Source organism: Echeneis naucrates, chromosome 14, assembly GCF_900963305.1.
Source record: "Echeneis naucrates chromosome 14, fEcheNa1.1, whole genome shotgun sequence".
In the NCBI taxonomy this organism is placed as follows: domain Eukaryota; kingdom Metazoa; phylum Chordata; class Actinopteri; order Carangiformes; family Echeneidae; genus Echeneis; species Echeneis naucrates.
In genome coordinates this window covers 2,424,808-2,448,712 of record NC_042524.1, presented here as the reverse complement: position 1 = coordinate 2,448,712, position 23,905 = coordinate 2,424,808, and the positions used below count along the sequence as shown (strand labels likewise).

Here is a 23,905-nt window from a genome sequence, read left to right as displayed (position 1 = left end):
CCATACTCAATGTTTGCTGCAACAACAGCACATAGAAGCAATAAAGAGTAGATCAATACAAATCAATCAATACAAACAGTTTTCAATACCTCTGTAAGACTCAATAAGATGACTGTCACAGATGATTATTTTTTGCTGCAGCCCACTGTCTTGTCAGCCTACAAGTATTGGCAAAAAGGCTGCAGCTTAACACGTCCCACAGTTCTCTGGGAGAGAGATATTTACATCTATTTTCATCTCAGAAAGCATTAATTATTTCTCTAGCATATTGCTAACAAACAGAAACATGATTGCTTGGGTGCATATTCTTTCACTGATTTGTTAAAATCAGTGAATCAGTGGGTTTTTATTTAAGTACCTTGCCACTCACAAATTTAGCAACTAAAGAGTCAGATATTTTTCTTTGGACTCAAGTGTAGCCACAATGCTCGAATGGATGACCTGCTCTGTGGTCTATATACCTGTAAACGGGACCATGATTTAAACACTTAATGTGTTTAAAAATGTTCTATTGAAGAATTTAATCTAGTGACTAAGACCAGAAACTCCTTTCTTCCGTTTTACTACTGTTTGCTGTTAATTCAGACATATTTACCTAATTTCATGATAAATTCAGAACGTAATTTGCGCTCGTTATTGTAATTATTTGCAGCGGTACAACAACATGCTCTCACCTTGCTTAGCTCTCAGTGGGTTGATTCGACTCTCACTTAAACATCAGTCCTGTTCTTTTTACCCACTAATTAATTCCAGTTTGCTTTCCTTTCCTTCTTTCTTTATATTGAGCTGCCGTCAGTCAAACCAGGCTCTCCCAGCAGAGGTTTCAAACTAAAAGCCTCCAGGCCCAGTGCCAGCTCGGGCTGAAGCAGCTGGTGGAGCTTCTCACAAACGTTGACTTGTCACAGTGAGAACGAAGCAAAGAAGAACAGGTTCATTTCCTAATTTACTTGTATTAGTGTGAACACCATCCTGTTTATTTAGCATTTAACACCTGAACACCTCAATGAAATGCTAAATTATTGATGGTGTTATTATAATGAGTTTTTGTTGAAGTTCCCTTTAGCACTAGATCTGGGTAGATTAATGTTACAGCTGATTAAGTACAGTTTACAGCTTTGCTGAGGACAATAAGAGAGGCAGCGGTTAAATCATACATAAATACATACTGATCGAGCATATTGGAGTTGGGTAGCAATAACTGAACTATATCTGATTTGAATAACAAGCCCATTTCTATCCAGTGTACAATAAATATACAGTGCAGCAGTGTTGTCCCTGGTGGTTCTCTCCCATGTTTGTTGTGATGAAGTGGAGGTTCCGACAGCCATGGCTGCTGTCAGCAGCTATAACTCTTCTTATCTGTCTGCCCCAATAGCTTGTACAGAGGAAAGTGAGCATCAGTGAAGCCGGTCTGGGCAGAGGTGTGGGACAGAAGAGTGGGCATCAGGCCATCTTGATTTATTGCAGTTATTTTCTATACTGCTCTGCTCCTGGACTAAAGTTGCTGCCTAGCCAAGCAGAGCATATAATTTTCTCTCTGAAATACTGTATATACGCATTTCCATGATTTAATTTGTCTATGAAGTGTCCCGTGGGTTTTTCTAGCCATAGATTTTTTTTTTGTTGTTGTTGCTACACAAGCTGCACTTACCTCCAATAGTCACTTTGATTAAGCATTTCTCTAATGAGATCTTATGGATCCTGACTCAGGAAGGATGGGAGAAAGTTTACACTGCAGCAGAAGGCCAATTTTAACTAAAACAGTAACGTATATATAATGCTTATATTGTAATAGCTCAGTTGACATTTGGTCTGAAAAATCAATGTCTTTCATTGCAGAATAAGACAAAAGATCAATATAATTATCAAAACAAACAGGAGGTGGGAGGTAAAAGGAGGGTGTGAAAGACCAATGATTTGACAGTTAATACGAAAAGAGGAGCTGAATTAAATTTACATAAAATAGAGTTATAGAAGAATAAAACGTCAAACGTGAAGGATGCCAATGGACTTATTTTCCACAAACAACTATACATAAATGGTCTTAACCACATTGACCCTCTGAAAATGGAAAATCCTCAACTCAGCCTGGGTTAAATAATACAAGAGGGCTGCAAAGATAACAAAGCTCTGCCGTTCTATAATAAAGAATAATGGGTCATTTTTGACATAATTGCATAACTGTCCTAAACTCAGAGCTTTCCCATCCACTTAGCCTTTCACCTCTCTTATACAGGTCAAACGTTGAAATGTTTCTTTTGTTCGTAAATATCGGGGCACTCGTTCTTAACTCTGTCCTATTATTCTTATTTGACTGAATGTCTAGTGAAGTATTGGCTTGGACTGCTTACCAGTCGTGAACCATTTTGTGTCTGTAATGCGTTAAAAACAATGTGCTCTCTTGATGTTATGCCCTTTTAGATTCTTGAAAGAGGCGGCAGATTCTCTCACCTTAGCTGTTTGACACCCTGTTTATAACAAGCAGTGACACACTCATAATACACTTGAAACACCCACATTAAGCTTTTTTCTCTGAGCTGCCTCCAAATATAATCCACAGCAGTACTGTATTTTCAAGCCCATCACAAGGTAAAACACTGATACTTGACTTTGATTTAAAAAAAAAAAAAAAAAAAAAAAAAGTTAAGTAACAATGGGCAAATGTGGTTAGGGAAAGAAGATCAGAATTCTGGCTAAACAGTATTTTTTGTTGTTTTGCTGACAGGTCTCACTAATCTACATTATTCATTCATCATCCAGACGTTAATGCTTTTGCTTATTCTGACATTCAAGGCATCAATCCTGGATATTGGCTTTGGTGTCAGGTCCTGTTCCTCTGATTTTACAATCAGAACATTTAATAAAACATATAATTTCTCATCCTTCTCCTAATGTTAAATGTGGGATCCCTTGGTCCTTTAATCTTCATTATTATTTGGTTAATGAAAGCTATGACAAGATATACTTATTGGCAGCCTACTTTTCCTGACAGAAATAAACTCAAAAGAAAGATTAAGATTAAAGCTTAATGAGAAACCAATCCATAATGTCAATGATCGGTAAATGCAATTTTCTTAGTCTTAGTCAATGACCTAAACACATTATTTTTTCCTGATTAATAAAACAGAAAAGAGTTCTCTTTGCTGCTCAGAATGTCTCTTGTTCAGAAGATAATGTAGCAGCTTGACCTGGGGCAAGAAACATCTCACAAAGTCACATATCTCCCAGTAATGTTATCTGATGTTACCTGTTCTGGGAAAAAAAAAAAAACAAAAAACTGATTTATGGATTTATTGAGGTGAGTCAGAGCAGAGCAATGCCTTGCAAGAGACCTGGTGTAACCATGGTAACGCTAGATAAAGATAGAGACAGCTTTAAAATGCTTAGATGACAAACTTTAAAGTGTATGAAAAGACCAAAGCTGACAAAAATCTAATGACTAATATCTGACTAAGGCGAACACACATTGTTGTCTTTCTTGAGTACTCTAAGGTTGTGTGGGAGCAGCTACAGCATTGGTGAAGCTAAACTGTTGAATTGGAATTATCTGGAAACACAGAGGTAATTTAGTCCACCAACATCAGCAGGGACATGCCCCTTTTTAAAACAGCCCATTAAAGCCAATTTCTACCTTTTTAAGATCCAGATTTCTATACGCTGGAGTCCTAATAGCTGTGTACTTTGATGGTAACTGGAGGAGACTCATTTTGGCCGTATCATGCTAAAAGTACAAATGGGTCTAGTTTTGCAGCTTGATCCAGCAGAGAGAGTCATCCCCACTGCCTTTACATTTAAATGTGATTCAGGCCCTTAACTGCCCCTCCATTTACCCTCCTAGCACAATACAGACAAATTGCTGCGTGTGTATAGCATTTCTGTTGAGCTGCGACCTTTGCATCTTTACATCTTCTCCTGTCCCTCTGCTATATTATTACAAAACAAATGACATATACTTTTCACTCACTTTGTGTTCTTTCCTTTTTAGCGTTTGGCCGGATTAAGAAAGGCAACAGGAAATTCTCTTATATCAATATCAAGATTCCACCAATGAGTCACTGCTTCACCTGTATTCTTCGCTCCCCTCTAATTAATTCACTCATTAAAGCTCAGTGAATTTAGTTCTGAGCTTGTACACTCCCAGTATTTTATCAACCTTATCATGAATACTAAGCACTGCTGTACAGATGTCTAAGAATGTAATGGGGCAGTTTTTTTTTTTTTTTTAACAAAAGTATAAACATAAAGGGTCATGTTTCAGCTGTACCTATTAATTTACTCTGAAATTAATTTATACATGCAAATGTCCAGCTCCAGATCATACAATGAGAACGAAGGCTGTGGGACAAACAGCGCTTAGACTCTGTTAATGAATTCCTTTGCCTTGACATGTCAGCTGGGAAACAGAACTATTTCATTACATTTCAGTTATTTTCAAAGAACACTACTTCTAAAAGGTAAATTAAAAACCAAATTTTTATCTCAACCCAATGGAGCAGTTTGAAGCATTGATCCTTTGGCACTGATGTTTTTGTACCCTGTAAGAATTAAAACTGTGTTATTTCTCAGCGACTCTTTGCCACATCAAAATTAGCTATGTTTTATTCCCACGCTGACATCCCTCCCACAAAACAACTCAATGCTGGAGGAGGAAATCTGGCACCAAGGACATAATAGTAACATCAAACGTTTCAATTAAAGTTGGGGTGTTACCACAAGCAATTTTTAGGTCTGTCCTGGCACATGTCAGTCAAATGCTAAATTAAGTATTAACAAAATGGTAATGGAAAATTGCAATATACAAATTGTAGGAGCAGTTTTTTTTTGATAAAGGGAAACTATGTATCCGTATTGTTCAGCTATATGGTGCAGCAGACGTCCAGAAATACAAATTATTCTCTCCAGACAAAAAGGAGCATGCATGTTTGGTACATAACCTAATATGTTCAATCTTGTTTTTTCATCAGTAATAATAACTTAAACATTTATTCCAACTGAAATCACAGCCACACATTGCAATCATCACCAGTGTTGTTGTAATTTTTTTTCTCATGTAAACCCTTCCTGTTTCTTTCTTACATTGAAGTCTTTGAGGGAGAAAAAAAACTGACACTAAACATTCAAAACTATTTAATTCTCAGTTTCTCACATCTTCATAAAACCTTTTTTTTTTTGGTATGATTGAGCAACATTTCCCAATTATACTGTGGTGGCAACGCAATCACTAACTGAATTATGTTTTGATTTATTTTTTTAAGCTGAATGGTACCGAAAGCAGAAAGCAGTGTACCACCGGTGAGGTCATAAACCACCCAGGCTCACTGAGGTGTGAAGGATGTGATCTGATCCCCAAAAAAAGGAAGTTTATAAATCCCAAACTGTTGAAAAAGTTAATACTGGTTCTGCTAGAAAGGACCCAGAACACACAGAGCCTCACAGTTTGCTGTGTGTGGGGCTGTTCAGCCTCCAAATGCTCCTACGATGGAGGTGTAGCTGGAACAAGCTGAAACATTTGGAATTAGCTCTTCTTTCCCATCATGTGCATGTGCAGCATTAGGCAGGTAGACGTACAGTAATGTCATGGCTAATCTGATCATATCCAAGTTGTGTGCCAGTGTTGGAGAGGGAATCTTGATTTGAGTTCAAAATGTTGTGCCAGTGGCTACAATTCCTGGGTTCCTGCAGGTAATATTCCAGGAAAAAGAAGTAGATGTTGGCAAGACTTACTGTGAAATACCAGGCTCTGTATCCTTCTCAAAACAACAACTTCTGGAGAAGTGTTCCTACTGATAACAAACACTAAGTGAAAGCCACTGTGTTTATTTTCCTTCAGAGACTTGCAAAAATGCAGATTTCCCAAATTGTTAAATTAATGGAGCACTCCTGGGGTTAGTAGATAATGATAACAATAATGCTGAATTTCAACTGATACACAATACAATTTGCTTTGCTAAATAACAATTCTTGGATCTAATTTAGGGACCCGTATTTATGATGGTAAAAGCAGATATGAGAAAAGTATAACTGATTTTCAAGATCAGTGTTAAGTTATAACTGCACACAACACCCATCTGATGTGTGGATAATGATGTGAAACTGATGGGGAGCCTCAGCCCAACATTTCTGGGTTGGACTTAAATTTGTGTCTTCACAGGCAGCTCACTAAATCACAGCACAATGTGATCAGATCACATCCATCATAATGGCTCACATGACAGAAATAAGTCAATTTCAGTCCCTTGAAATAGGCTTTAATTGATTTAAACGGGCGTACATACATGTAGATGAACAGAGAGAAATACTGTCTGTGAGCCAACAGCTCTTCCCCTCTAAGCTCTTTATATCCATTAAACGCACTTACAAGGATGTGTGGGATCAGGATGTCTCAAACACAAAAGAGTTTGGTATAAATCTCAGTTGAATGTTGTAGTGTTTCAGTCTAATGAGTTATTTTGCCTATTAGGTGGAAAACAGAATGACTCACAGCCGTCAGCCAGCACCAGATATTACATTATGTTGAAAATGTTAAAAGTCATTCTTGTCACCATTTGTAAAACTACACGGTTTAAATTCCTTCTTCATTATGTCTTCTTTTGTGAGTTCGACATAGTGAAATCTCACTTTACAGCTGACTCCTCTTACAAAAGAAGAAGAAAATGGAATGCTGCCGTTTCCAAAGTCTACAAAGACAATGATTAATTGAGATTTTCCAAATTTTATGGTGACAACGGTGCCTCATTATCATGCATATGCCAGTATTGCCCTCATCCTCTCAGTGTTACTAGCAGCTATATGGGAGTTGGTGATCAATTAGAATTGTAAATATGACAAGAAGAAGTACTGTAGGTGTGAGACACATGTTGCATTTTAATCCAACAATATAGATCTTGCTGTTTACCTTGAAGTCATATTTGAGGTTTTCCTAAACTACTGCGAGCACCGTGTTCCGTTAGAAATGATCTGGGAGCCTAAAGTTGGTCTCTAACCTTCAGTTTTGACGCTGATTTCCATGCTTTCCATGTTTTATTCTTATAAATGGCACCGTCTCCCTATTATTATTAACTTTTATTAATATAAACTAGGCCGTTGAGTGGACTTCACCCGTTTAGGTGAGGCTGCTGAGCAGGGATGTAATCTCAATAACAACTCCGCTCAATTAAACAACACAATGTGTTGTTGGCCTGTGGCCTTCAAAACAGCAAATAATGTTTTTCTGATATGACACTGAATCAACAGGATGACATTGTCCTCCAAAAAATAAACCCTCTTTTGTGATTATCCACATCCTGAGGATAAGTGACGTGCCAAATGCATGAATTAACCTCATATCCTCATTACATTAATAGAAAACATAATCCAGCTTCAGTTATGTTCCCTGAAAAACGTATTAGCTGTTGCAAATTATCTGTATGAAAAGGTTTATTGCAAGGAGATGGGGGTGAAACGGGGACAATTGTGGTTTTCACTTCGACTGTTGGTTGGAAATGGAGAAATGTTTGAGTCCCATCCATCCACCCTGCCCGCTGCCCTCTGCCAGCATTGTCACCACATAATACTTCTTTTCAGTCATAATTACTGTTTGCCACTTGAGGGCTGCATCACCTGAATGGAACAATATGCCATTTTTTGCCATTTGTTGAAATAACTGATGATCTCGTTTGTCACCACAGTCACCACAGTCACACAGGTCAGCTCAGTGACACTGTGCTGCGTTTGAAACAAGACATGCCAGTGCTAAATCACACAACAGGCCAGAGGAGCCACAGCCACAGCCCTTTTTAGAGTGGAAGAAGTTTTTTTTTCTCTCCTCTATGATATACATATAATAACCTGACTGACAAAACAGCACATTTTAGTCTCGGTGATAAAAGAATACAATTTTAAAGAACTCCCTGCTGAGCTGGTACAGCTTTCACTTCTCTTCAGCAGTGTAATATAACAATGGATCGTCAATCATCATTTTTTTTTTTTTTATACTATTCTCTTTTATAAGTCTTTTATCGCCAATCCCAGACTGCCTTAAAATTTATACTCCTCTCCAAGTAATAAGTTTCTGTTTGGCAATTTTGTTCAGTCAAGTTATAATTTTGCCAAGTAAGACAAAGGGTTTGTTCTTGTCAAATTAGTTTCATAGCATAAATATGCAAGTGGTAATTTGATCCAGTACTATTTACATTTCTTGCAAACACAGCAGTTTAAAGGACCAGAGTCTCTTAAAAGGAGGGGGGGGGGGTTCTTTAACAAGGATTTATGTATCATAGTCATGTTGACTCAATATTGTGGTAAACTATTTACCATAAACTGCATGTTACATAAACACAACTGACAAAAGCCTGAATTAATCAGAAATGTATCAATAAACCACAACAAGTTATTTCAGCAACATTTACAACACAATAACCTAAAGCACGTCTTACCTAGATTTGAAAATGAAGGCACAAAGAGTGTTATGAAAGCAGCAGCTCATTAACTGTAAATGATGGCCTTGCTTTCTATACTATAACATAGACAAAGATTAGATGTACAACTTTATGTGATGCAAAACTGAAAAGAAAAAGAAAATAAAACACTCACAGTTCAGTTTTGCGCCACTTCAAATCTCATATGTTGCTCCTTTCCCTCTTACCTCGGTTGAATAAAGAATTCCGTGCTCCCTCATGTAAGAGCACGACCTTCACCTAAAACCATCCAGTCCGTGTCGTTGTTCTTTGGTTCTGCTGAAGGTATGAAACAGCTTGTTCTGCCTCACTGCATCACCATACAACCATAAAATTATCCAGAGAGCTTCTCCCTGCAGGACGCCCCGCATTTGGAGGCAAAGATGCTGTCTTCATTTCTATGTCGTTGTTCCTTTTACTCAATTTCATAAACGCTGAGAGATTGCAGTCCAATTCACAAAACAACTCTTTTAAATTTCTTACCAATGCTGTAGATCATTTCACCTGAGTTTCACCAAGCCTTTCCAGCTTCAACCAATTAGCTGCTGACAGGCGCTCTGTCTCAGCCTTCAATCTGCTGGACTTCACACACAGCAGCCTGGAAGGCTTACAACACTTAGTTGGTGTCCACATAACTGCTCCTGAGTGATTTCCCTTATGCCTGACTTTCCAATTTATTATCTGAGCCCAAAAGATGTCAAAGTGAATGTGAGGTTTATTTTACATGGCCCTGTCATAAAAGGTTCTTCATTTTACTAGCTGTCTACTGATCGTCCTTCAAGTAGAATCATTTGTTTTCATCACACGGCGAAAAACATCTGAAGTCCACATATCTAAGACAGATTGCTTTATTTGCTCCTTTGCACCCAGCAGCAGCCTCTATCATCTTGTCTGTTCATCTGTAAAACTGTTTGTTGTGCAGTAAGATATCTGAACTGCTGCTCAACTCTACTGCAGATATTTCTAATATCAGTCTTAATATAGCTGACAGCCATTAGGCAGTTCTTGTCTGCAGTTTGAATATCTGCCACAATCAAAGTAACTGCAAAGCTCGTCTTTGCCTGATCAGCAGTGTTGAACACCTCCAATTCCACTTTCCTGGCCTGTCAAACCGAAAAGACAGCCTTTATAACAGGGACTCCTTCCAGGTGTTAAGTCCGGCTGAAGTAGGTTTCATGGTTTCCAGACTTCCTGGAGACATTTGTGGATTCTTGGAAAAGTTACTGTGACCGAAAGGGCCATTTGTTTCCTCCAAAGTTGGCTTCAGCTCAGCATTAGTGTTAGCCAAAGCTTTGCACTCTGTGTTCTGAACAGTACAGCATATTCTCTTCAGCACAAATCCTTCAGTTGGTTAATAAGTGTTTCAAAGACGTGACTACAAAGTGTTGAGTCATTTGGATTCAACACTATCTAAAACACTATCTCCCAACCTAAACCAAGTGTAACCATACAGACACTAATCAAGCCAAAACCTACTGAGTACTTTAACTTTAACGCCCGTTAAATTCAGTGATATGCTGTATGTGTGTAGAAGGATAGCAAGACTGAGAGTCGACAACCAGGAGAGAAGCTCCAAACATGTTCATGCAAAGTCGTGGAAAGAAATCACCCACTGTACTGTAGAAATACTCCTCAATTTGTACTACTTACTAATTTTTTATCATATTTCATCTGTGGCAGTTAATGTGGTTAATATTACAAGTAGGGTCATTGGACCTTTACAAATTCAGAAATTTTCCTAATAATAATAATTGTGCCAGTCTTTTTATGCCATTTTTGCTCCAAAAACAGAGCTTTACATAAAAGAAATCAGTAAAACACAACTCCCACCTCTCCACAGCCATACACACAGAGCAATAAATTAAGTTAATAAAGATATGAAGATATGAAAACAACAATAAAAAGGATAAATGGCAGCAGGAACTGAGGAAATGCTCTCATGAATCTCGTTATTTGTTACTGAGGAAATGCAGAAGGCTTAAAATCAAAGTAAGTTAAAAAGATAAATAAAATACAACAACAGAGAGGCTGTAGTGGAGTTAAACTAGAAATACAAGGTAAGAGTATTTGAAAAAACAATAAAATACAGACAATAAATGTGAAAAGAGAGGAGATATCCTAAAATGAGGAAAACCAGAAAGAAAAGTTAGAAATTGAACTTTTAAACAGAAATGGGTTAGGGTTAGCAATAAAAAATTAAAAATGAGAGAATTCAAAAACAAACAAACATGGACCAGATTTAATGGTAATTCCTCTGATAAAGAGTTCAGTCTGGACCAAAATGGTGGACCGAATCAGAGCCAGACTGTAGAAAATGGATCAGGGAAGCCTGTCTGTTGCAGACGTGGGTTTGTGGTTTTGTTCATACTAATTAGAGATGATAAAAAGTCCTCATTCATATGTTTTATTCACAGCACACTGTAATTACCAGACGTGCAAATTCTGTGTATTGCTTTCACATACTTGAGCCTCACAAGGCTTTTTGTTGGCCTCGTGCCTTGATTTGTCGCTGATCTACTTCCTCTCTGTGTGAGAGCAGTCATACGTCGTCATCGTATTCCTCCCGATCATCCCACACATATTAAGGCAAACAGCTGCATGAGGAGTCTTTCTATAAAACAGCACCTCCCTCCACTGAGAAAACAAACAACAACAACAAAAACAAGTTTCCTGCCCTTATCTCAGAGAATCAGACTCTGTGTCACTATTCAGTTGAAGATCTGTTTATTCAGCCCTGCCTATACCAAACCTACTTTAACACCACGGCAGTTTTCATTCTCCACCATCTTCTGCAGACTGCCCTTTTATAGCCCAGTCTGCCCACGCTTGTGCGTGGGAACACACAAACAGACACACACACTGGCTGTGCTTCTAAGAGAGGATTTTCTTTCTTTTTTTTTTTTTTTTGTATTCACGATCCCTGTTTGTACCTGTTTTTGTGTCATTGCGTTTACAGAAAAATGGCTTTATAAGAAAACTCAGTATTCTTTGGAATCCCTGTATTACAGTCAACGGAAGTTAAAAAACATCTGACAAAACCAAATTTCAATTTGTCGCATTTCTGCTGGAAATTCGCACAAAAAGCATAAAACGAGGAGCTGTTGTGTCATGGTCGTAGTCGAATCGATCGTCATTCATACTGTCAGCACCGGTGCTGTCAAGTCTTCAGCAGCAACTGGCCGGCAGTAAACTATAAGGCATTTTCAGATTTTACGTTGGTGCATCAGCTGCTTGAAGATGAGAAGCTAAGTATCGGGCTTAGTCTGTTGAATAGACACAGAGCTGGAGTCATTAGCTTAGCTTGGCATAAAACCTAAAAACAGTGCAACAGTTTTCCTCGTTAACCTTTAGAGGCCTGCAGAGAGTCCGGCACAAAGAAGACACAAGCAACATATCAGGTTATGGTCACAACCTCTATGTGAAGCAACTGATTATATTTCTTTACCGATTGTCAGAAGAGCTAATGATGTTGACAGTCCAGCTAACGTGGACAGATGTTCAGTGTGACTTTTCTTCTCCAGCTGTTTTGTCAGCTAAAATTAGAAGTTTGCACAGCGGGAAGCTGTTTGTAACGACGGCTACACAGTTAAACATGCTCTCTCTCTATTTAGACATTTTGGCAGAATGTGTGAACTTTTTTTTGGGGGGGGGGGTTTCTGATCCAGCTCTATGCCAGCCTATAAAAATGATTTTGCTTTTGAGAGAAACAGACTTATCTCATTGTCAGTTTTTGTCTCAAACTGTGACAGAGGCGGGTTATTTCTGTGTTTATAAAAAAAGAGAGCTGAGGACCAAAATGTGATTTAATTCCACCTTTGCTGCTTCCTGCCTCTGGACTTCCTCATTATTTAAGAGAGGGTTATTTACTTAGAAATAGAATGCCTTTTGTCTTGTCTCTGTGTGACACATTTATAGAAATGATTGGCTTCCTGTTTCATTGTTCTGGAGCTTTAAAGCTTTAGAATTTACAGAACTTTTTTATTTTATTTAAAAAATGTTTTGAGTCACAGTCTGGAGATTCTCTGAGGTTGCCAGCTGTGGCACCAAAGTGCCTTTTCCTGTATTTACCAGTGGCAGTAAGAGTTCAGGTTGCTCCACACGTTCACCACCTTCAGCCGGTGTTTCCTACAAACAGTAGCTTTTTGGAAAACCATTAGTTGCTTCTTTTACATTTTCTGTTTCTGTTTGGCTTTAACACTTTGGCACAGTGAAATAGAAAACCAATATGTGTATTTCCCAAAATTTCTACTCTGTTTCAGTTAATGCCAAGCTTTTTTATTTATTTATTTATTTTTTATGCTTTCACATAAGTTATTTATCTCTCAGTGCTGTTAAGTGTCTACCTCTCACCATCTGGAGGTGTTTATATGTTACACGTGCTGAAACTCCTTCTTTAATTCTCAGTGTGTGAACTCGTGGGCTGAAACACCTGTTAAACTTCTCGGACAGTTTTCTAAGTCAGTACGTCGATTCAAAGATGCTTAACAAAAAAAAAAACAACAACTTTATTCATTGTGGCAAACTGTCACTGGTGTTTGTCTCCAATGGTAATTACTTAAATGCCAAATGTCAATGACGCAATTAACAAGTATGAGGTGTAGTTAAAATTCATCACACATTTTTGTCCTGTTTGGTTTGTGATTTTTTTAAATTTTTTTTTATTTTTTTTCAGCTGCTTCAACAATTTCACATCAATGTTCTTTTTCTCTCTCTCCTCCACCTCACTCTTTTGCATGCTCTCACCACCTCTGTGTTGCTGCTTTATGTTTGCTGGAAAAACAGCTTCCTGTCCCCAGATACAAGAAGGTAAGCAGCTGAGATAAACTCAAATCCCAACCAGTCCCCAATAGATCAATACTTATTGTTATCCACCCACACCAGACCACACCCCGTCAACCCTGATCGAAACCGTCACTGACCCCTCACTAACCCCTTACAAGCTCCCTTCCATTACCGCTGTGATGTAATTCAGTTACTCTGCAGTAAGACAAAGTGATTTTTCATCTGAATGAATGTTAGATGTTTTTCCTCTGTTGGTCCCATTCTTACTTAAATAATAATGCCCTGAAACACTTCTGCTGATTAAAAGCAAACACCGTGATAACACATAGTGACAGGAGCATCCAGCGATAACATGATCAACGACACTGGACTGAAAGATTCAACCAATTCACTGATTGATTTGTAAACGCCATCTTTACATACCAGAGGCTGTCATACAGCATACATCAGTGTTATTTGGGTAGTTTTTTTTTTACGGTGCATATTGGTTGTGTGACTATTGTTGTAAACCAAATTGCCCCTCAGGGACTATAACAACTTTCTTATCTAATGATTTATAACCCTAACCCTAACCCTTGATGACACACACATCAACTCAAATCAATGCAAAAGAAATGACACAGGTTTGTATTATGACCACACATGAGAAATCTACACAGTTAAATTTATGGTGTAAAATAGCATGGAGAGGGCCACAGGGAGTGATGGTGACACTGGGAGAAACCCACCATTATTTATATTCCACCTCATTCTGGATTACTGAAAAAGAAACTTTCCAGTGTTGGAGACATAAAAGCTTAAAGAAATTTATGGAGGAACGTGTCATAGAAGTCACGGTTAAACATAATTTGTAGGCCTTTTTTTGTTTTAGGATTTTTATTCTCTCTTCCCATTCATTTGGATAGAAGCTTGGCTTTATTAGCAGGAAATAACTACCTGGGGGTTTTGCCAAGTTGTGATTTCTGTATAATCCTTTTCCTGTCTGAATGTCCATGTTTGCATGTTTGTATTAAAAAGGGAGGGTTCTGTAAACAGCTTTGGTGGTTGGAAATTGGGTTTCATAACACCCGGAAGTGTGTGAGTTGAACGTCATCCTCCAGTCATAGAGAGGCTCAGAGATCAGTGGAGTGACTGGTGTGTGGCTTTTCAATGGCCATTTAAATACTCGTCTCGCTGCTGCTTTCCCACCAAGTCAGTGATGCCATGACTGGCATAGAAAATAATGTGTCCCAACGTGACCCTGCGTCCTGACCCACACGTCCTCCCTGCTCCTACTTAAGCATCTCCACCATTAGCATTGGCGTCCATTGGTGATGAATGGGACCCATCTGTCGGCACTCCATGCTGCCTACTTCCATCACTCCGGTGTCACCTCAAGTAGCCTTGACCCGAGCACCTCTGCTGATGCCAGGTGGCCCCCCAAAGCATTAACCCCTTCTGCAACGCCACTGCAGGTCAGCTCCCTCTGGATGAGGTCTGTGGCCTGTCTCATCCATCCTGTTATCTGCTGCCCCCGCTGATTGATGCCTCCCCCACCTGGAGGTTACCGGGCCAGTCCAATATGGTAATGAAGACTTATGCCCTGGATGATGAAGAGGCGGATAGCGCCAGGGGAAGATAAGCACCTGTCTGGCCATAAAGGGCATAGAAAACAAACAGGAGCAGTATGTGCTCACGACAAACTGTGCCTTCTGAGGCTTCATAAGATGGCACTTTTTTTGATTTATGGAAGAATCGGATATAATTCCATGAGAAGAACAATGCGATCAGAAAATGCGTTGAAACACAAAGCAAATAAAAAAAATCAAAACCATGAGTAACATGAGACAGATATACATATATATGACTAACATTTTCAGGTTTTCTTCCAGTTCACAGCTTGCAATGTTGAACTCACAGTGAGCTGCAGTCACCTGGGGGTTGTTGACGGTTTGTTTGTATCTTTGAGTGAATCTGGACGATGAAATCTGTGTTGTGTGTGTTTTTCATGAGGTGTGTTTTACTTTCCGGAACAAAATATTTTTCTTATTCTACACTGCTGTTTGAGAATCAACACCAGAAAGACAACAGGAAATGAGAGGGGAGGGAGATTCCTTGCTGTGAATTTGACCCATTAATTAACTAGCCTGTAATGCTACATCAACCACTACAAGTTAAATGCAATTTATTGAATCATCCGCACCGCTGCTCCTATCAGTAGTGGTTAAAATGCACACAATAATTAATGAGGTTAATTAAAGGTTTGGAAATTCTTCATCCATTCACTCGTCCATTCACCCAGACTATAATAACTGAAAGAAATTGTTTTAATCTGCGAAATAAATAGTTGTTTTCATTCTATTTATTGCAACACCCACATATTATGAGTTATATGTGTCTGTTTGGTACAGGCTGTATGCGGAAACAGTTCTGGGACAACTATGTATTTCTGTAACTTAATGAACTTGCACATGGAAATCTTTCAGCTACAGTGCTTCATCTGATTTAGATTTAGTTACAATTTCAGTGATATTGTCTGATTGAAGTGTATAAAGCTGTATTTATGGCCTTTCAGGGTGCACATGCTGCTTTTCTGTTCATTTTATCTCTAGTTCCAAGACTGCACTTGCCAAGTGCCGCTGTCCCCCTCATTTGCTCTGAAAGATATCGAGGAAGCTCCCGATTCCCTCGGCAAAGAGAGCTCAACTTCATTTCACAGCATTTGCAGGCCATTAATTAAAGGAGCTGTTATGAATGAATGTGTGAAATCGGAGGTGTGTATATACACTGGTGCATGTTACCCATCTGCCTTTCCCAGTGGTCATTTTTCTCCAGCCCTCTGTAATTATGATCAACAGAGTATTCAGAGGCTGACCATGCAATCAGCAGCATGACACAGCTGTCTGCTCGTCCCCATCGGGCCCCATGTGATGCTCCTCTGCTCAAATGATAGCTCAGGTGCCTCTCTCTCAGCCTCTCCAATCAGCTCTCATCATGCTGCCTCAATACCTCAGCGTGGTCAGAGAGTACGTCTAAAAAGCCGTAACATTTCAACACCCAGACGTGCAGGTCACAGACACATTAACCTTTGAGTGGGTGTGTGCTCCGATCTTATTCACATCGAAGAAAACAACAGTTCAAAGTGTTTTCTGTTCCAGATCAAACATCTTACACAGCAGACCTTCAAGGCTGCTGCTTGAGGAAAAATAAGAAACCTGATCAAGATGAAAGGTCGCAGGTTGCACTTGGCTTGTATGCAAATTCTTCCCTTTTTCCATCTTTTTTTATTTGTGTGTCTTCTGTGCAACAAAACAAAATATGGAATGGGAATATTTGAAACGCTCAGAATGACAAATTTATAGCAGCTCATTTGAGGCCCCCAGCAACTCGCAATTTAGCCATCAGAACAAAACTCAATTGGCCAAGCTCGTTTTGCTTTTTCCTCTGACTGAGGAGTCGTCATTTTCATTTTTGCAAAGAAATGAAAGCCTTTGGCAGTTTGAACACGCATATAATGACAATAAGAGAAAGATGGGAACTTCTGATAGGAAAGTCTGTTTCCGAGTCCATTTTTTTATCTCCTCCATCAAAGTCATGTAAATTAAGTGTGTGGTTCCTCCTTCTGTTTGGTTGCGATCCTGATATTGTTGGTCGCTGTAGTGAAGACTGCCTGTGTGTCTGGAATCATTTGGTAATTACTTAATATGTGAGTAATGGAGGCCAATTGGCCAGGAAGGAAGTTGGATGACATTGTCTGTGTACTGAGGAGGTGAAGGATGGATCAGTCAGTATAAAATGGTGGAGTACACTTTCTCACCTTGACCCCATGTTTACTACAGTTAAGGTCAGCTATCAGAGCGTAGGGAGTCTACACCCTAATTTTTCACGTCGAAGGACTTGTTTTCTGCGGGTTCCTGCTGACATTGAATGCTTTCACAGTTTCTATTAGATTTATTCACTAAAACATCTTCAGCTTTAGGCCTTTTTTCCCTCACTACATTCAGCATCTTCTGTATGTTTCTGTGGCAAATTATAAAATATGTATCTGTACAGTTGTAGCTTTCAGGTTTTATATTTATACTGCCATTGGAGACGCACTGTAACCTATTTTATGAGGCTACATTAGATTAAGAGTGTGAGCTTTTGCGACTTCAAAGGGCTGTTCTTTGTAAGCGGACACATATCAAGATAATTTGTTAATACATGCAGTCAGTTTTTAAATTCGTTGCACCAAATCTCAAGCTCCAGACACTTTTCACATACAGCAGGTCTAGTCCGTTTACAAGCCCTACAATTCCCACCATGGGCGAGCATGTGGGGGCAGTGGCAGGAAAAAAATGTCCTTTTTAGAATCAGAAAAATCAAGCACAGCCAGGTTGGGAGTAGCTGGCCATCTGCCCGGACCGGCTGGGCTGAGGGGTAAAGGCAGAGGACAAGAGGAAGGCAGCAGAGGGAAAGAGGCACAGTATACAAACATTATATTGAGATGCATAGAACAACAGGAAGAGACCAGAAAACAGAAAATTACAGGAGGGAGGGAAATGAAAAGAGAAGACAGGAAGAAGAGAGACACTGTCTGGACACTTGTGTGCTTCAGGGAGTAAACAAACAGAGTCAGAGTGATGCAGCTGTTTTCACAAAGTTTAGTGCTCTCTGCTGGATTTATTAGGTTTAATTAATGCATTTAAACTGGATGTTAAAGTGTTAAGAGCAGATTTAAGTTTGGGTTTAATGGAGTCACGGTCTGATCTCAGCAGGGAGGTTATTCTAGGGTGCCTGATGTCTTTGTAAATTTTATTTTATTATTTATGACCCTGCCCCCTTGAAAATGTGATATTTATTGCATTACATTGTTTTGACATTTATAACGTGAGGACCGCATACCGAGCATTTATTAAACAATATTACGTGTATTTAATAAAAAAGTACTTTGATTAAATGTAAACAAACATGGGCTTATTTTCACTTCAGCAGTCCTGCCCTGAACCCCCTGCGACCTGACTTTTCTGTCTCTGACTCTGTACAAGTCTTCGAGTGGTGTAACTTTGGAGGAGCTGTGTTAAATCTGACTGTTGTGTTATCAGTGAAAAGCTGTTTTTCAGCCTGGACGTGGACCATTTTAATTGGAAAGCCTGTATCACCAGTTTGAGTTTAAAAACAATGAGAGTTTTCCTGTAGACTCTAGAGTTTATAAAGCTTGGCCGATAAGACGAACTGGAGGTCGGACGATCTCAGCTTCTTTTTGTCCCCGGCTGCTTGGCTTCCTCCCACAATCCAATGCATTAGTTTAATTGGAGGCTCGTTGGTTTGAATCTCACCTTGAATCAGACCGGTGATGGATCAGCGGCCTGTCTGGGCTGCACCCTGTCCTCATCCAATGTGCGCTGGGATTGATTGCAGCCCCTCAGATGACTCAAATGGTGAAACACAGTGTATAATGCATGAATGATTTCTATCACTAGCTGACAGACAATCAGTGCCAGTCACTCTAAACATTTTGTGATGATAGTGACTCTTATTTTTTTGGTAAGTTTTTTTCCTCGAGTTGTTTTAAAACAGTGACGCACACAAGTACTTAAATGTTCGAAGACATTCTGTGGTCTTACTAAAAGGTGTAATTTTAAATCAACAGTATTGTGTGAAAACCGTAAGAATTCAGCTTGAGTGGTTTTCATGTTTTAAAAAGCTGAAGGATGATTTTCCTGATTTGCACAAAAGCTGACTTTTGTCAGTGCCAACAGCCCAAATTATCCCCAGCAGTTTCTATAAAAAGTACAAATTCAAGAATTCGGGTCCAATTTAAGCTCTTAGCTCATCTTCAACAGTTCCCTCTCACATGAGGTCAGAAAAAGGTAAACTGGATCTCCATGTGCAGTTTTCATGAATATATTCAGACCGAGCCGCGGTGCATTTCCTTTCTTCTGTTTATTCCCTGTTCAGGTCCTTTCAATGGGCACTCACAAGGTGTTGTTTTTGTTTGTTCATTGTATGAGTGACCTTTACACCCTGTGGCCCCTGAGTTGTATCGATTTGTTCTTTAATGGAACGTAAAAGCCTGCGTTTCAGTGTTTCTCAGAGTGGTGTGGTGTAGACCAATGTTTCTGTAATGATTTATATAAAGTACATTGACACGCAGACTGGGAATGCTCCAGATATTTTACATTTATAGCTTATAGTAATGCTGCTCATAGTGCTTTATATTCAGATCTGTGAAAACATTAACAGTTTATTATTGTATAGGTGGTATGTGTCTTTTATATTATGTTTTAAAAGCACTGGGTCATCTGCTCAGCCAACTGTCACCAGTATTTTCATTTCAGGATTTTTTTTTTTTTTTTTTGCTAAATGAGGGAAGAATAATTGTGCATCACATATATTTTCTCACCTTTCTAACCACCCACCCAATGTAATCATTGTGAACCAAAGTCTAGCTGACATTTTCTTGGTTGCGGTGAGATCAGCCACCAGAGCTTGTTTTATGGAGGATTTGTCCTGACTGTAACTGTGGCCTTCTGTTTAGTTTGACCATCTTATCAAAATCTCTTTTGTAGACATGCTTTTCAAAACTGGCTGGATTAATCAGCCTTAAACTTAAAAATTGGTTGCTCAGAGGGTCGATATGCTCCATTTGTTTCCTCACATTTTGCTTGAGAAGACGTTTTTATTTAGATTTGATGGATTTTGTATTTTTTGATGCTCTGACCTTTTCATGCAGCTTTCTATCAAACTTTGGAGAGTTTGCAGATTGCAGTGAAATTTACTGAGCATGCTGCCTTGATGATGAATTCTTTCTCTTTTACACACTCTATAAACTTCTCTTTTGCTTGGTTTGCCAGATATTCAGTGTTTAATGCAGTTTGTTTTGGACAGTTGTTTCAGAGGACGAACCATAAGGGTTTTTTATGACATCTCAACTATATAATGGGGGTGTATAATTGGGCTGCTTAAAAAAATCTACAGAATACAAGAGTCTGTTAGGGAGCTTTTTTTTCATAATGACTCATTGATGCTTCTCTGTATTCCGTCCTCAGGGGCTCAAGCCGATGGACCACAATGGGCTGTCAGACCCCTACGTCAAGCTGCACCTCCTGCCTGGTGCCAGCAAGGTGGGTTAATAAGTAATGCTGTTGTGGTGGCACTGTCCATGTTCGTGTCCTTTTCTTCATCAAACACCAAAAGGTTGGTTCTTTTTAAATCATGATCAGAAGATATGAAGAAGTTAGAAAAAAAAAAAAGTGAGCAAAATGTTTGAAGACAGGATACAAAAACCGGGTGCTGCTTGTTCGTTTTCAGGAAAACTTAACGGATGCTTTGCTCTGATTTTGTGGTAATTTTCCGGGCTGCAAATACACCCACATTAAGAGAAGCCTAATAATCCATTTCATGGCTTGGTGGAACACCACAGTGAGGATATGTCAGTGCAGGGCTTCATCAATGTAAACAACATTAACTGGCTGACCTAATGTACCCACTTACCAATGATGTGCTTCACTGGAGAAGATCTTGCCTCTCTGTGCCACGCTGTGAGCCACGTCACAAGTAGATGAACTGTAAGATACACAACTTGTGTTTTGTTTCATAAGAGCCTCTAAAGCTCTCTTGGGTTTCCACACTTTGCACTCCCACATCAATGCGTAACACAAGTGTACGACACAAAGACAGAGACATAGCTAAACTTCAACATGTAAAGTGACTCAATGGTTGTCAGTGAGGAGGCAGTGAATTCTTCTGTGTATGTGTCCAACAGAGGCCTCAAGGTTAATTTGATCCTTTCATTAAAGTCTTCAAATCTAATAGAGAACCTGCGAAAGAGTACATTCTACAAAAGAAGCTTACTGAAAGCTGAAGCCATGCGATTATTCGTCAACCTGACTCATATGTCCCTTTCTTCTAATTCTTTTTCAAACTCATCTCATTATTTCTTTTGATTGCAACTTTATAATTGTTTCGGGCCTGCTCTCGCCACAGAACATCAGCTTTACCTTCACCTCAGTGTTGCTTTGTGTAGTTTTATTAAAAATAGTGATGGATAACCACGTCACTGTGTGATTAATTGATTTCTAGTTTCCATGTATGTTCACAGCATCTCAGTCTCCCTAAGCTGATGCATGTAAACATATGACCACTTCATCAACTCCAGGACAATTATGAGGTCAACCCCTCTGAACAGAGCGTCGGTGCTGGCAGCCACAGCCATTGTGAGGTCATTATTGTAATTCCACTCGTGCTGTTGCCGGAAGTCTGCAAATCTGTTCCTTCATTGGTAACCGTTAAGACATTCTTTTACATACTGTAAACTGCCAGATATCGAAGGATGTAAGTGTTCGGGAAAAATGGGCAAAAGCACTGTGGACCGTTTATGGTTAAAATAAGCAAAAAGTCCAGGAGGACAGAAGGAGTCTTCTGGTGTGAATGGTTGAAGGCCAGAGCAGAGTTCCTCCTCTCTTTTTCTTTGGTGTTGAGTTATTTCGGTGGATCAACTTGCTGAGGCAATAAACTGAGATTGCCAACGGGGCAAAAGTAAAAGTCAGAGAAATCCCAGTCCAGATGATGAAGGGAAATGCACCACAGCAGAAAACTTTTATCACTGCGAATGCACCCTGATGCATCAAAAACAGTTTTATCTTGGCTGACTGCTGTGGACGCTGTTCTGTCTGTACATCCGTCCCATTTTCATAACAGCAATATCTCAGTCACACCTTGAGGGAATTTCTTCAAATTTGGTACAAGCCTTCACTTCGAGTCAATGATGAGCTGATTAGAATCTGGAAATATCAAAGGTCACTGTGACCACAGTTTAATAATTTAGATGCTAATTATGACACAATTTAATGAATGAAATGGCAAACTGAGGGCATTTGATATCTGAGAGGTGAAAGGTCAAGCTCACTGTGACCTCATAATGTTCTATAAAAACACTTTTGGCCATTATTCATCACTGTAGGTTAAAGATGACCCAAATACACAACTTGGAAGACAACGCACCAAATGAACGTTTATTTACAAAGTTCAACTCAAAATAACTCTTCGAGGAAACAAACTGGTACGAAACAAACAGCAAAAGTAGCAACAAAAGATGCAAGACAATGCTTGGAAAAGGCTAGACAAGGTATCAACATGAATCAGGAAACTAGACAAGGCAAAGGACATGGACTTAACTATGAGATGGCTTCGTTCTACGGCACGAGCCGAACTGCCTGCATACAGTCAGGGTGGGGAAAGAGGAAAGGCAAGCAAACTGAAACACAAAGAGAGTAGGAATTTCAAACTAAAACAGGAAATGTCAAGACGGCGCCGAGTTTTGGCACATGGCAGAGGAGGTGATAGCATTTAACCACAAGGAAGTAAATCCACCTTTCCTGACTGGGAATGTGTGCAGAGCTGGTGTTTTCCCTGCAGCTCTGACAAAGCCCCTCCTCACTGTTGTATGAATATACAGTAACTGAGGAAGACATGATAATGTTATCTCCAGCTCTCACTTAATGAAGAGGCTGCTCTGGATAAATAAACTGAGTCTCTTGTGTCTCTGCAGACAGACGTGAATATGCCGCCTTTTATTGTTAGCTATGCTGCTCTGCCCACTGTGTGGTGAGCCACACAACGTGCTGTGACTTAGATTTGTGCAGTGTAGGTACAATAACATTTCCAGTCTGGAATAAATTACTGTCTGCTTCATGTGTGCAGACTATGATGGTGATGGTGACACAATTTCAAATCTAAGTAAAAGCTTCTTCTCAGGCTTAATTTCAAATTGGACCAATTAGTAACAATGGCAAAGATGGAGTTGTGAGTATTATAGTTGGAAATGTGCAATTAGCCATTCAGAAATTGATGCCTGAAGCTTCATGACTGCTGTTATAGAGTAGCACAATAATTGTCATACACCATCTGAGTTGTGCAGCTCCTCCTCCCTCAACCCCTTCAGTTAGAGGAGAAACTGACCAACTGTGGATACCGTCTGTGATCGGCAAGATGTCTGACTACCAGAGAACACATTATCATCCTTCATCACATCCTGAAGATGGCTTTTTGACTGAAAAACTGATGTTTACATAGATTAAAATTGGAAATTAACTGGACGACCTAATTAGGAGTAGTTACTCGCATTCTTTGCCTTAATTTTGAATAAAATTTATTTATTTATTTATTATTTAAGTAATCCATCTTGCTTTCACAATATGGATTTTTATGTGACTGAGTTCACTTACTGAATCTCAACTGTCATTGTTGCGTGTGAGGGAGATTAAACAACATCTGAAGATCTATTCAATGAGACAAAAACACAGAATATTTCAAATTATGGTATGTAGCCTTTCCCAAATAAAGCGGCTAAATAAAACTGTTGAACGTTGTGTTTCTGATACTGTCAGGTGCGGGCAGTGTTGGGTGGACTTGGTGAAACTTAGTGCTTTAAGTCATCCAAAGGTGGAGCACACACTCCACACAAGTACTGGGCACAGTTATGTGTGTCTTTGTTATTGAGCCTCAGATGTGTGTTGTTGTTTCAGTCAGACTGAACCAGGTTAGCTGCTGCTACTGACTGACTAAATTATTCCTTAAATTGCCGGTGTAGAAGGATGCAAATAATTTCTTCTGCTGCTAAGACACCTGTGCTCCTCTCCAACGGCCACGTCTGTCCTTATGAAAACACTTCCTGCAGCAGTCCTAATGTTGCCATCATGAAATATGAACACCAAGTTTTTCCCAGC

At 39.3% G+C, this 23,905-nt stretch overlaps 1 protein-coding gene across 1 annotated transcript in view; it reads left to right on the top strand.

Annotated features, from left to right (window-relative positions):
• The window catches only part of doc2b (double C2-like domains, beta), an 88,872-nt gene that overhangs the window by 41,870 nt on the left and 23,097 nt on the right, over nt 1-23,905 (top strand). The window contains exon 3 of the mRNA XM_029519844.1: nt 20,228-20,302. Coding sequence (XP_029375704.1) covers nt 20,228-20,302 — 75 coding nt within the window. The remainder of the gene's footprint in view (nt 1-20,227; nt 20,303-23,905) is intronic.